General features: G+C 44.9%; 1 protein-coding gene across 1 annotated transcript in view; it reads left to right on the top strand.

Moving 5' to 3' along the window:
• Window positions 1–1,838: 1,838 nt before the first annotated feature.
• Window positions 1,839–14,580, top strand: part of NAA25 (N-alpha-acetyltransferase 25, NatB auxiliary subunit) — a gene marked incomplete at its 3' end in the record, with an annotated part of 56,227 nt that continues 43,485 nt past the window's right edge. Inside the window, exons 1-3 of the mRNA XM_084254195.1 lie at window positions 1,839–2,049; window positions 13,188–13,273; window positions 13,955–14,093. Coding sequence (XP_084110321.1) covers window positions 1,992–2,049; window positions 13,188–13,273; window positions 13,955–14,093 — 283 coding nt within the window. The 5' untranslated portion in view covers window positions 1,839–1,991. The remainder of the gene's footprint in view (window positions 2,050–13,187; window positions 13,274–13,954; window positions 14,094–14,580) is intronic.

The raw sequence follows: 14,580 nt of genomic DNA, 5'->3' as shown, positions 1-14,580 counted from the left end.
CGCGCCATGTGGGACCCTCCTCTGGTGGCCGGGGAGCAGCCGGGGCTCCAACCGTCGCCGCAGAGGCTGCGGGCAGCTTCGCAACCCAGTGCTCAACCACTGCGCCACCGGGGAGGCCCTACTTCATTAATTTTAATGATTGACTTTTTCCACTTCATGATGTATCATAATTTGTTTCATGAGTTCCTAATGATAGGCAGTTAAGATCTTAGGGCTGTTAAGAAGCACTTTCTATTTTATACTTTTGTGCAGTCTGCTGATTGTCTTCCTGGAATAAAAGGATTTTACTTTGATCAAAAGCTTTGACATAAATTTACAATGCTCATTGTAAACAAATCAATGAGTGCTTGTGCATATAAGTAAGAAGAGAATATACCTGCCCTCCTAAAAGGTAGCATATACTTTGGTGTTGTTGCTAAGACAGTGGATTTTGGGGTGAGACTCCCCCTCCCACTCCGCCCCCTAAACTTTGCCACAGATTACTGTGTGATTTTGGGCAAATAATTTCTCTATGCTTCAAAATTCTCATTCTACCAGTTTGTGAGTATGAAGTGAGATGACGTATGTGAAAGAGCTTAGCACAGTTTCTGGCAATAAATGCATGCTGTTACTATTGTTATTATTGTCATTACAGATTTTTTTCCAAGTACATATATTTAAAATTTTAATGGTAAAATTAAAAAAACAAACAAAAACGAATAAAATTTTAATAATAACTGCTAACTTGCTATTGTGGTGGGTTCTAAAGCCTTTTGATCTATATTCCTTACTTAGTATTTGTTAAATAATGATCTCTGGATTGAATCAGAACCTATGGGGGTAGAATCCAGGAAAACTCTTGTTTTTCAGGTTCCCCCAAAGGATTCTGATGTCCGTTGTTGAAGAACCATTTTCTTGGACCCCAGAGGGCCCAGAAGTGGAGAGGAACAGAATTTCAGCAGGAGTCAACCCCAGTTGGGCCAGGCTGATATTTGGGGACACTGTTCTGGGCATGAGGAAGTAGTGGAGGGGGTGGCTCTTGTTCCCAACAGAGGAAGACCTGGGTTTGAATGACAGGTGTGACCTCAGGTTCTGACTCAGTCACCTGCCTGGCTCCTCCCTCTCCCACTGTACTCCACATAAAGGTGCTTTCCTCCTCCACTTCCCTGTCCCTGTTCTTTCTCAATAGCATTTATCACCATCTAATATACGAGCTGTTTTACTTCCTTGTCTCCCACACAAGTGAAGCACCAGGAACGCTTTGTCTATTTTATTTGTTGATACAGCCTCTGTGCCTAAAGTAGAGCATGCCACCTAACAGGAGCTCAAAACAAGTGTTACATGGCTAAATCCACGGGTTAAAAAAAAAAAAAAAAGATATTTACCATCCAGGGTGTTATTAGGACTGCTATGGCTGTTCATTAATATTTAATTTAAAGAGCTTGCACGTGTCTGGGCACAGCTTTATAAGCGATTTAATTACCAAAAAATTGACTTTGCTTACTATTAATCTAGTATGACTCTGAGTTGGCTGGGTCCTGGGAGAGGGGTGAAGGGTTCTAGGACTTGCTGGCAAACTGTTACTGCCGACCAGTCAGTCCCCTTTTCCCAGTTCCCCTGGTCATTCCCGGGGCAGGTCTGACTCCCTCCACACTCAGAGCCGGGTCCTGCACGACGAGCGGCCACGAGGCCAGGCGGGAGCAGCCGAGCCCTAACTTTGACCAAGTTTCTCCCCTCCCTTCCTGCGGGTGACTCAGAAGCGCTCTCAGCAGCGCCGGCCGCCTCCACCAGCCAGGCCGCCTCCCTCAGCACAGGGCCGGGGAAGTTCCCATTGAAGAGGCGGCCGCTAGGGTGGGGGGGGGGGGCGGGGTGGGCTTCCCTGTCTGCGCAGGCGCGTTCGAGGCCGTCGCGCGACTATCGCGATAGACGAGCGAGATCGGTGCTGGCCCTTTAACAACCCCTTCCCCGGGGCCGGCCCCGCGCGTGCGCACTGCGGTTCTGCGCTTGTCATCATGGCGACGCGGGGCCATGTGCAGGACCCTAACGACAGGCGCCTCCGGCCCATTTACGGTGAGTGTGTGGGGCCAACCCCGCGGCCGACCCGACGCGCCGAGGGCTGCCGAGGCCGGGGCAGAGGGCCGGGAGGGGCTCTGAGGGGCCGGGCGCCGGGCTGGCGGGCGCGGGGGGCGGGCCGCGCGGCCTCTAGGCCTCAGCCGGGGGCCTCGCGTAGGCGCAGGCCCGGCCTTCCTGAGCCCGGAGCGGGCGGCGGCGCGGGCGGGGCAGCGGCGGGTCCGCACAGTGGTTGCGACAGGCAGGCCCCTCGAGACACCAACTCTTGCGGAAGCCTGCGCTGCTCGCGGGCCGCCTTCTTTCGGCCGCACCGAGGGGCACCCGCATCGCGCCGCGGGTGGAATGTGGCCCCGGCGTGGGGGTGGGACTCCCTGCTTGAGGGGAAATCGCCTCCTGACGACTTTTTACTTACTGGACGGGACGTGGGGGCTTGTCTGACTGGCTGTGTTCGGTGCACATGGAGAAGCAGGTCCAGAGAGGGGAAGGGGCTGACGCAAGGTCACCCAGATCGAGGCAGAAGCAGGCCGGGATTCGCGGCTTCGGATCCCGAGCTCTTAGCTGGAGAAACAGCTGCTCCGGGCACACGTGGGAGGCTGGGGAGGGAAGGGTCTTGGGCCCAAAATAGCGGTGTGAGGACTGTGATTGCCGGTGGCAGAGAGGTGTGCGGGGTTGCTGCAGCCTTTTCCTTTATGCAGCCTCCCTGGTTTCCTCCGCAGCTGTCCCTCGTGTGCCCCGTGGATCCCCCTCCATAGCGATTACCTCAGCCCGCAGGCTTTAAGACCTTGATGTCATCCTGTCCCCCCCCCCGGTTGTGAAAAATCACAGATTTCAGTCAGGAAGAAACACCTTTTGAGTAACGAGACTTTCTGTAATGGGACAGTGGGTCCTTTTGTATTTCCTTTCCTCTTAGATGAGTGTGTGTTCTTGGTCTACCTCTGTTAATGGTGAAGAAGACTTCAAGGTCAGTGGTTTTGCAAAATTAGACCTAGTGTTTTGTGTGTGTGTGTGTGTGTACATATATATATATGGTGTGGATATTAGTAAGTGGAGGCTTCTCCACGTGGCTGGTATAATTACACTTTTTAAGGGGTCGGGGCAACTTTTTGTTTCTGGCACAATTAGTCCTGTTTTTATTTTGTAATTTGTTTTATGCTTTATTTACTCTTACATCTCATTCCATTCTAGCCACAACCCTGTGAGGTGGGCAGTAGTAGTAATAGCTACTTTGTCTGAAGAGCTAATGATGTCATTTACTGTCCTTGGCCTTTTGTGTGGGTTATTTTATTTAAGCTTCACACATTCTCAGGAGTGGGTATTTTTTCCTCCCAGTTCTCTCTTTTTGTTCCCTACAGATGAGGAAACCGGGTCTTTATTTTTGTTTGATTTGTCTAAGAAGGCACAGTAACATTTGCTGGAACTAGGTTTTGAACCTGTGAACAGTACAAACTCACCCTCTTCACCATTTATGGTAGAAACCACCTCACTTCCACCTGACTTGCCAGAGCCTCACAGGGGGGTGAGTGGCAGAGCTAGGACTCTGATTTCCACTTCCCTAGGGCTGCAAACTCTCATGCCCTCCAGTACATGTTTTCAGAGGGCAGGGATAAAACACACAAGAGTGATGGAGGGTAAGAACTGAAACCAGGGTTCGCAATTTGTGGCTTGTTATATGGCTCTATGCAGAAGCTGCCTGCAAACATGTTTTCTATTAATTAAAAAAGATTCAGTATTCCTTACAATAATTAGATTTCTAAAATTGTTCTTAACCAAAGAAAATGCCTTTGGTGTCCCATAAATCATTTAGAATTAATAGCATTTTGAACTATCCAATGAGAAAAAACTTGGCCTTTCGTATTACTAAACATCAGGATATATTAACCTCACATGACATGTCATATTCTCAAAACTAAAACCAGAATTATGTCGCTTTTGTTATGGTTACATGGGAAGAGGATTAGAAGAGGCTTTCTGTAGGGATTCCAAGGTGATTAGAATAAACACTGGTAGGAATAGGAAAAGAAATGGTACAGACTGTTCTTAAGTACTTTCGACCTCCAGAGTGGTACACCCCTGCTTTTGTTGTTTAAATACAGTAGTACCAACCACTATTGTTCCTTGAATTCACACATTCCTTAGCAGAGGAACAAGCTCATGCATGGTGGGACTTGCCACCCAGTCAAACCGGCCAAAAGCTCAATGACAGTTATCCTTTCGGTAGGCGACAGTATGATCAGAGTGAACTGCAGGCCAGAGCTAACTTGCTTAGAGTTGAAGCCAGTTAGTCGTAGAGCTGAGATTTGAACACAGGCCTTCTGTCTGGCGAGCTGAGCCCTTTTCCGAGTTTCAGATTCAGCAGCATCACTTTATTTGTACAGAGTTACTTGTTCTGCCAAAGTTTTGGGATTTTACAACTGTTGGAAACCTTGCCGGTGACCTCAACTCTTGCTGACTTGTTGAGGGTAGGAGTGGACTGAGTGATTGTGAAATTGTGGTGGGTTCAGGTGGGGTGGCTTGAAATTCTATTTTTGGTGTCCATGTTTGGAACAGCTTTTTTGTGCAGCAGTTAGATTAGTTGAAAGATCTTCAGAGTGGGCCTCCCTGGTGGCGCAGCGGGTTGAGCGTTACACTGTGGAGCTGTTCGCAGCCTCTGCAGCGCGGGTTCAATTCCCGGCCGGCCAGAGAGATTCCCACATGGCCCGACAGACCTCTCCTGTCTTGCCTGCTGCTCCCCTCAGCAGTGTATTTCAGTCAGTCTGCCTGTTCTGCTCCCCGCTCTGTCTCTGGTGAATCCTCTCACCCTCCCGTGCCTCTGACCTGTACCCCAGCTCTTGTATAAAAATAAATAAATATTTATTTTTTTTTTAAAGAAAGATTGTCAGAGTGCCTCTCCTTATTCATAAATTGCTAAGTTGGGTATTGCCCTTTTGGTTTTTGAAAACCATCTGTGACCTTAGTTGAACACCTACTTTATTATTCTCCCTTTGCTAAAGTTATTCTCTTGTGCTATGTGGTTTTTTTTTTTTTAAAAGATTTATTTATTTATGCATACAAGAGCTGGGGTGCAGAACAGAGATGCGGGGGATGAGAGGATTCACCAGAGATAGTGGGGAACAGAACAGGCAGATTGACCGAAGTACACTGCTGAGGGGAGCAGCGGGCGAGACAGGAGAGGTCTGCTGCGCCCTGTGGGTTGCTCCCTGGCGCGGATTGCTTCATAGTGCAGTGCTTAATCCCTTGCCCCACCAGGGAGGCCTGCTATGTGGTTCTTAACAAATTTTGTACTCTCATGTGACTTGGTGAGCAGCAGTGCTTTCTTCTACGATTATTAATAATTTTTAATTGTTTTCAGTGGTTAGGGGGACGGGACAGGTGGAAGTAATGATCATGTATGGCACTAAATAAATTTGTATAGAATATAGGAATTGCAGTACCTTTAGGTCAGCAATTTCAGAATGGAAAGAGATGTTTCAAAGAAAAAATGTCCCATAGTCTTTAGAATACACAAGTACATATGAATATACGCACACACACACACACACACACACACACACTTTTCTGACTTGAGATCTTCTGTTCTGTTTTACTGACTTGCAGGCCTGCTCTGGTCTGAATCAGGCATAACACATTTCCTAGCTGTGTTTCCTGAATGATAATCACTTCTTTGGTGAGTTAGGACATTTCCCTTTGGTGCCTGTCCAAACTCCAGGTAATTATTCCTGTGTAGTTCATTAGCAAAAACTCTTGTCATCAATCAGATGTGGTATTTATTCTGAGTCCCACACTGTTGGGCAGTGTTAGCTCTGCAGGTCTTGTCCTGTCCCCAGGGCTGGCAGGGTGTCATGATGAGTGAAGACAGTCTTGTCTTTTTATAGAAAAGTCACCTGGCACAAATTATTTTCTTTTCTGAAATTTTCACCATTTAAAAAACTCTGACTAGACTTTAAAAGTTAAACATTTAAAATTCTTAAAAGAAAAAATTTATTTCTAAAGATTTATTTTATTTATTTATGTGTACAAGATCTGCGGTACAGGACAGAGGTGTGTGTGGATGGGTGTGTGTGAGAGGATTCACCAGAGCGGGGAGCAGAACAGGCGTCTCCACTGAAATATACTGCTGGGCCTCCCCGCTGGCGCAGCGGTTGAGCGCTGGGTTGCGAAGCTGCCCGCGGCCTCTGCGGCGCCGGTTCGATCCCCGGCTGCTCCCCGGCCATCGGAGGAGGGTCCCACATGGCGCGCAGACCTCTCCTGCCGCCCGCTGCTCCCCTCAGCAGTGTACTTCGGTCCTTCTGCCTGCTCTGCTCCCCGCTCTGGCTCTGGTGAATTCTCTCACCCTCCCGCGCTTCTGACTGTACCCAGTGCTTGTATGTATGTATGTATGTATGTATGTATGTATGTATGTATGTATGTATAAATAAACAAACAAACAAACAAACAAATAAATAAATAAAAATTAATCTTTAAAAAAAAAAAAGAAATACACTGCTGAGGGGAGCAGCAGGCGAGACAGGAGAGGTCCGCTGCACCATGTGGGTAGCTCCCTGGCCCAGGATGGAACTTGTGCTGCCGTGGCTGTGGACAGCTTCATAGGTTGCGTCTTAACCCCTTGCACCACCAGGGAGGCTCCCATTTGAAAAAAATATTAATGCCCAGAAAAGCCCTGAGAGAACACAAAGTACCCAGAGCAGGGGGAACAAAGGACAGCGACAAGACTAAGTAAGATCTTTCATGTTATGCCCAGATGAGCTGTTAGGGCACCCTCCCCCACCATGACTTACATTACTTTTGTTATATAAAAAATCAGTTCAAGAGTTCGTGAAAAATCTAACTTATTTGTGGGAAGTCATCACTAGCAATTCGTTGAGACTGTTGTGGTCAGTTTCTAGGTGTGTGGCTCTTATTTCTCTGATAGACTACACAGTTTCTAGAAGCCTATTTTCCCTATAGAGTTTTGTACAATTTTTGTATTTCTTTATTAAGTTTATTTATTGGGGGCCTAATATGTGCTAGGCACAGTGTAGTCGTAGGGAATGAGTGAATACTCAACAACAGATGTTCTGTTTCCAAGGAGTTTGTGGTCTCGACAGACTTTTATAATGTTACACAGAATCATTACATTTGTGTTAAGAGCTTTGAAGGCAAAAATACAGGTTGCCCTGAGATCACACAATATGGGCATCAGTTGTTGGGGACAAGTCAAGAAAAGTTTCCCTGTGGAAGTGACGTTTTACTCTGGACATGAAAGAAGGTGGTAGTTAGTCGGGCCATGAGATGGAGAGAGTGATGGCGAGAGAATATGTTAAAGGGGCTTGTTTGGGCCTCCCAGGTAGCACAGCAGTTGAGCACTGGGTTGCTAGGCTGCCCGCAACGAGGGCTGCCGCGAGGGTCCCGCATGGCGCGCAGACCTCTCCTGCCACCCGCTGCTCCCCTCAGCAATGTACTTCGTCAGTCTGCCTGTTCTGCTCCCCGCTCTGGCTCTGGTGAATTCTCTCACCCTCCCGCGCTTCTGACTGTACCCAGTGCTTATATAAATAAATAAATCAATCTTAAAAAAAAGGGGGGGGGCTTGTTCTACTCGAAGACCTAAGAAAAGGCCTATGTAGTTGGAATGTAGAGATCGATGGCAGAGATGAGGCTATAGGTGTTGAGGGCCTCAGAGCCTTGTAAACCATTTTAATGATTTTTCAGTTTTTAGAAGACACCATGAAGCCCAGAAGAGATTTTATCAGGGGAGTGGGACGATCAAGCTTGCATTTTAAAAAGATAATTCTTAATACCGTGGGGGAACAGTGTAAGAGTGCCAGTGTAGGTATGAGCCTTTAGTTATGCAACATTCATTTTAAAATGAATACTCCTCTTACTCCCAGTCTTACACGCAGTAGGTAGTTAGCAGTCTTGTTCACTGAAAGAATGTTTCCCCTGCAGTTTGTATTCTTGGTAAAAGCAAGTTTCCTGTTCTTGAACATTTAAAATTTTTAAGCAGAGGACTGTAATTGAAAGGTGGAGCTATTTCGTATTTAGTTTTGTTTTCTAAATTGCAGTGATATCTTTTAATAGTATCTGAAGCTCTTATAGGAAGTAGAAGCTGCACAGGCTGTGATTTCAGACTCTAGAGACTTTCACGGCAGCTGCAAGAACATACTTAAAGGCCTTCCTTTTTATTTGCACTACTGCTCCCTTCCCGACTGTCAGTTTCCCTCAGTATTATTGGGCAGATTCCTCCCTAGGGCCTTTTCCACAGGGCAAGTGGACAGTAGGTCCCTCTGTGCCAGGGCCCACTGCTGTCTGCAGCTGCGTGGAAGAGGAGCTTCTCTCAGAAGTGTCACCAGGAGGGTGGCTCGGTCACTTATTCAGCAGATTTTGATAGTCTCTTGTCAATGATTAAACCCAATGTTTCCCAAATTTCTCTCATTCTTTTACACAATCTGATGATTTTAGCTCTACTGTAGTATTGTCTGTACCGTTATTAATATCTTTCTCTCAAGTGACTTTTATTTGAAGATTTACTTTTGTTTATGCACATAAGAACTGGGTGTAGGCCAGAGGTGTGTGTGGTGGATTCACCAGAGACAGAGTGGGGAGCAGAACAGCCAGATTTACTGAGATACACTACTAAGGAGAACAGCAACGAGACAGGAGAGATCTGCTGCTTGCCCCATATGTGGGTGAGCTCACTGGTGGCGGGGGGTACGGGGTGGGGTGCAAACTCAGGCCGCAGTTGCTGGCCAGTTGCTGGCGATAGCTTGATAGCGCTGAAACTTTAATTCCTGCACCACCATAGAGGTCCTCAATTGACTTTTATTTATTTATTTAAAAAAAAGATTTATTTATTTATGCAAAGCACTGGGTACAGTCAGAAGGGAGGGTGAGAGAATTCACCAGAGCCAGAGTGGAGAGCAGAGCAGGCAGAAGGACCGAAGTACACTGCTGAGGGGAGCAGCGGGCGGCAGGAGAGGTCTGCGCACCATGTGGGACCCTCCTCCTGTGGCCGGGGAGCAGCCGGGGATCGAACCGGCGCCGCAGAGGCCGCGGGCAGCTTCGCAACCCAGCGCTCAACCGCTGCGCCACCAGGGAGGCCCTCAATTGACTTTTAAACTAATGCAAAACTTCTCACTTCCCATTGTGGGGGTAGTTGGGGGCTGCGGGGGGGGGGGCATAAAAATAATGCAGTGGAAAATGAAGCAATTATAGAAGTCTTACTAGATTCTGATACTTGTGAAACTTAGTTGGAGACCTGTTTCTTCCTATTAAAAAAGACATGACCAAGTATTAATGAAACCCAGGCTAATACTAAACTGAAACCATCTCCTTAATTAAAGGAAAATTTAGAAAAGAGATCACTTTCGCACTGTGTTATTAGTGCTGTCTGCCAAGGACCATCTAAAAATATTAGCATTAAAGTGATACCCATGCTTTGAAGACATATCTTACTGCGTTTCACATACCTTGTTGTGCACCATTTCTAATTGTTTCTGCGGCCCACTTTGGCCTGGGTGATTTCGTCTTGCTCCCATTGTTACAACACAGTCCTCAGGGCCAAGCCATGACCACCCTCAAGTAGTTTTATAAAGACTGACTAAAAAAGACAGGCCTAGGATATCGATATTTAATTGGCCTGTTTTCTCCAGGGATTCCATAACTTTCATTCCATAGTCAGTAATGTAAAATGAAAATAAATTGTTCCCAAAAGACTCAATTATCAATCAGCAGTCACCTGGGCATCCCCGAAGGAGGAGCCTGACAGTGGGCTGAATGTGGTGGACTGCCTTAGTTACAACACTCTTGGGCACAAGGAGCAGAAACCTGTAGACACGAGCTCACGTTGGTGGGGTTGCTGCAAACACCTGTGGTAGCCCAGGGCAGGCAGGAATGCAGTGTCCCAGGGCCTTGTAGAAACAGGAAGGCTCTTAGGATTGGAAGCTTCTTCCTCAGGTACTCATCTCTGCTTTGCTCCGTAATCTCTGCTTGATTCTTCAGACTGTTCTTTTCTGATTACTCGTCAGTTTACCCAGGCCCCAAACTTGTTTTGTAACACTAAGCAATACTAGAGGAGGGAGAGGTCATTAGCTTCTCGCCTCAGGTCAGTCAGCCCTGCTTCTTCCCATAGTTTTTGATAGAGAATTGACAGTTTTCATTCTTATGTATAGGCTATCTGAATAAAAAGTCAAGTGATAACTCCTTTACTTCCCCATCAGCCAGCTTGCATCCCCAAAGCTTCCTTCAAAACGGAAACTCTGGAACTGCCACTGGTAACCTCAGACTCAAAATATGTATTGCCTTCCAAATGAGGTTCCCTGTAGCTTTCGACTCTATACCTTTCAGCATTATAGATATTACCAGGAGGAAACCCGACTTACCTTGAGTCAAATGTCCACCCCATTGGATTGCAATTACATGGTCTAGACATGTCATCCAATCCTACCCCTTCAGCAGAGGCGTTGGAAAGCATCCCCACTGAAGAGGGTAGAAGCAGGTAGGAACAGTGTATCTGCCTTGTCTTCTACACAGCAAAGAGTTAAGTATCCTACAATCCTGACCTCTGTCTGGTGTGATCCATTATAGGCAGATCCTCAGAGTCTGGGTCTCTTCAAAGATGTCTACTCTTTGAGAAGATGTCAAGATGTGTTCTATGAACCTGGAATCTTTTTTTTTTTTTTTTTTAATGCTTTTATTTATGCATACAAGAACTGGGGTGTAGGGCAGAGGTGGGGGGCAGAGAGAGGATTCACCAGAGACAGAGTAGGGAGCAGAACAGGTGAATCTACTGAAATACATTGCCCAGGGGAGCAGCAGGTGAGACAGGAGAGGTTTGCTGTGCCATGTGGGGATCGAACTCAGGCCGCAGTGGATGGCAATAGCTCGATAGCACTGGGACTTTAACCCCTGCGCCACCAGGGAGGCCTTGAACCTGGAATCTTAAGGACTGAGTCAAGAAGTAACTTAGAACTGATGTAGATTGAGGTCAACATCAATTCATTAGGAAGAGAAATGTCATTTAGTGAACTGATCTATATGTCAGATATCCTGTAAAGACAAATGATGATAGCCCACTGACTGAGCCAAGGTTTTAAAAACAGCTGTATTAGATATTTGAATATTCAGGCCAAGATAGTATGCTTTTAGGTTTTTGTCATTCTCCAGGATCGTCACCTGAGGTCTTTGACCTTCCTTTTTAGATTGTGATTCTCTCCAGCTTAAGCTTCTTAAGCTTTTTACCTAGCATGATTGGTGCTTATCACTACTAAGTGCATTGAAAAAAAATGAAGAGATGGGACTCATGTTCATGTGGTTGTTGGTTTAAAGTTGTAATAGTCACTGGAGAAAAATTGATAGTTTATTTCTGGCATTTGCGACTCCCAGAGCCACAGATTATTTTGAATTATCTCTGCCTTCTCTGTCATGTGCTGATATGGGACTTTGATGAGCAAAGAGGAACCAGAAGTGATAGTAGATTGTGAGCTGGCTTGTGTCCAGTCACCTTTTCTATATTTAGAGTTGACAGCTACTTCCCTGTTTCTCATTTATAACACTTCCCATTTTTCTTTTTTGGGAATGAATTATTGCTTTTATTAGACATTTAAAAAATTAGTAGACTATTTTTTAGGGTGAAGTTAGGTTTATAAAAAAATGAGAGGAAAGTACAGAGAGTTCTGTCTATCCCCACATTTCCATCCTTTCTCCCCATTTCCTCTGCTGCTTAATACCTTATGTTAGCGCGGCATGTTTTTAGTGGCTGAGCCAACATGAGGTCAGTGTTCACTAAAGCCCATCGTTTAGTTTACATTTGGGTTCATGTTTTGGTTAATCATTTCTCTGAGTTGGACATACATGACATGTGACCATCATTATGTTATTGTGCAGGTTAGTGTCACTGCCTGAAAGTCCCCTGTGTTCCACCCATTTACCTCTCCCTGGGCCCCTGGCAACCATCGATTGTTTCACTCTCTATTTTGTCTCTTCCATAATGTCTTATGGTTGGAATCATGCGGTGTGTAGCCTTGTCAGATTAACTTCTTTTACTTAGCAATATGCATTTAAGGTTCATTTTTTGAGGTTTGATAGCTTATTTCTTTTTATCACTGAATATTTCATTGTGTAAATATACCACAGTTTATTCATTTGCTGTTGAAGGACACCTGGGTTGCTTCCACATGTTGACAATTATGAACAAAGCTGCTATAACGTTTGTGTACAGGTTTTTGTGTCGAGGTAAGTTTTCACCTACTTTGGGTAGAGTCCATGGTACACAATTGCTGGGTCATAGTATAAGAGCATGTGTAGTTTTGTAAGAAAGTACAAAATTGTCTTCTAGAGTGGCTGAGCCAGTTTGTGTTCTTCCAGCAGTGAGTGAGATTTACTGTTGCTCTGTGTTCTCACCAGCATTCGGCTCATAGTCTCGTCTGCACCTCGTCTGTCCTGTGTTGTTTTGGGACTGTCATGTTAGGTGACCTGTGGATAGCCATCGTTCTATATTTAGACTTGACAAGCAAACACTGTTCTCTTTAAAACTTTTTTTTTAAAGATTTATTTATTTATGCATATAAGAACTAGGGTACAGGCCAGAAGGGCAAGAGGGTGAGAGGATTCACCAGAGATAGAGTGGGGAGCAGAACGGGCAGAGGGGAGCAGTGGGAGAGACAGGAGAGGTCTGCTGCGCCATGTGGGTTGCTTCCTGGAGGGCCAGGGATGGACCTCGTGCTGCAGAGGCTGAGGATTGCTTCATAGTGTGGGGCTTAACCCCTTGGGCCACTAGGGAGGCCTGCTATGTGCTACGTTTTGGATGACTAGACCTGTTTATTTTCCACAGGTAAAAATACTACCAAAAATGTAGTCTTCATTCTTGATTAAGTCCAGATAAAACTGGATTATATTGCTTTTGCGTGAGAAGTAACTCACATATATTTCTCATATATACTATATACAGTGTGTGTGTGTGTGTGTGTGTATATATATATATATATAGTATGTATACTTACATATACTATAGGAATGTAAGATTGTACTATGGACCATCTCAGACATTTAGAGTCAAAATCAGGTCCGTGATATTATTAATACTGAATTGAGACATTTTATGATACTTTATTATCTGGTACCAGCCTGTGCATTTCCTGTTTTCATAGATTGTTTTTTTTTTATAGATTATCTCGACAATGGTAATAATAAAATGGCAATTCAGCAAGCGGATAAATTGTTGAAGAAACATAAGGATCTTCATTGTGCTAAGGTTAGTTTATTTGCCCCTTTGTCATTTGGTTACATTTATTTGGTGGATTATGTATTATAATCCTTAAAGAAAAAAGGTGTTTAATTAATCTTTTTAGAGACTATGTTTTTCCAGAGAATTTTTAAGCCATTTGTTTTCCTGGCCACTTAGATGCTGTAAATAGCTTATCTAGCTTAATTGTTTCATTTTTATAGAGTTCTTTTAAGCAGAGTTGTGCAGTAATATGACTGAAATAGGAAAGACCTTGATTTATTGATTTTTTTTTTAATAAAACAGTTGCTCAGCAACCTAGACATACCTTTCAGCTTGTACTTTTAGAATTAGCTTCCTTTGGTTCCTATTTCCTTTTCTCTCCTTTTAAAACTGATCTGGCGGGCCTCCCCGGTGGCACAGAAGGTTTAGCGCAGTGCTGTGAAGCTGTCTACAGCCTCTATAGCGCAGGTTCGATTCCCAGCCAGCCAGGGAGATACCCACATGGCGCGGCAGACCTCTCCCGCCTCACCTGCTGCTACCCTTAGCAGTGTCTTCGGTCTGTCTGCCTGTTCTGCTCCCTACTCTGTCTCTGGTGAATCCTCTCACCTCCCACGCCTCTGGCCTATACCCCAGTTCTTGTATAAATAAAAATAAATCTTTAAAAAAATTAAAAAAAAATAAAGCTGATCTGACTTTCCTTTCTCTCAGGTCTTAAAGGCAATTGGTTTACAGAGAACTGGAAAGCAAGAGGAGGCCTTCACCTTGGCACAGGAGGTGGCAGCCCTTGAACCCACAGATGACAACTCGCTACAGGCACTGACTATTCTTTACAGAGAGATGCATCGACGTATGTTTCTTTCTTTTCATTGTTTTAAAGCTGAACTTTTAAGTTTTGGATATTTTTGTCTGACTTACCTATCACTCATGATTTGAGTGAATGGCAAGTGGCTAAACTGTTGGTGTGAGAAGACTGTAGACAAAAAGGATACATGTAGTAGGACCCTGGAACTGGAATGATGACTTGAGTTTCATTTGTGACATTTTGATGTGCTAAATGAAAGAATTACCATCCTTAGCCATAGACAAAAACAGAGAATAGTGTAATAAAACCCACTTTACCCATTACATACCTTCAGCAATTTATTGACCATTGGCTAACTTTACCTATGTCCCTCCCCCTGCCAGGTTATTTATAAGCATATTTAGATAGTCCGTCATTCACCTGTAAATCAGTTGTCTTCCAGGTTTTCATTGTTGACTTCTTAAATATTTCATTTTAAAATAATACATGCATACTGTAGTCATAAGATATTATGAAAGAATATATTTTACTT

Source organism: Talpa europaea, assembly GCF_964194135.1.
Source record: "Talpa europaea genome assembly, chromosome: 14".
In the NCBI taxonomy this organism is placed as follows: Eukaryota; Metazoa; Chordata; class Mammalia; order Eulipotyphla; family Talpidae; genus Talpa; species Talpa europaea.
This window is presented reverse-complemented; position numbering and strand designations above follow the sequence as displayed.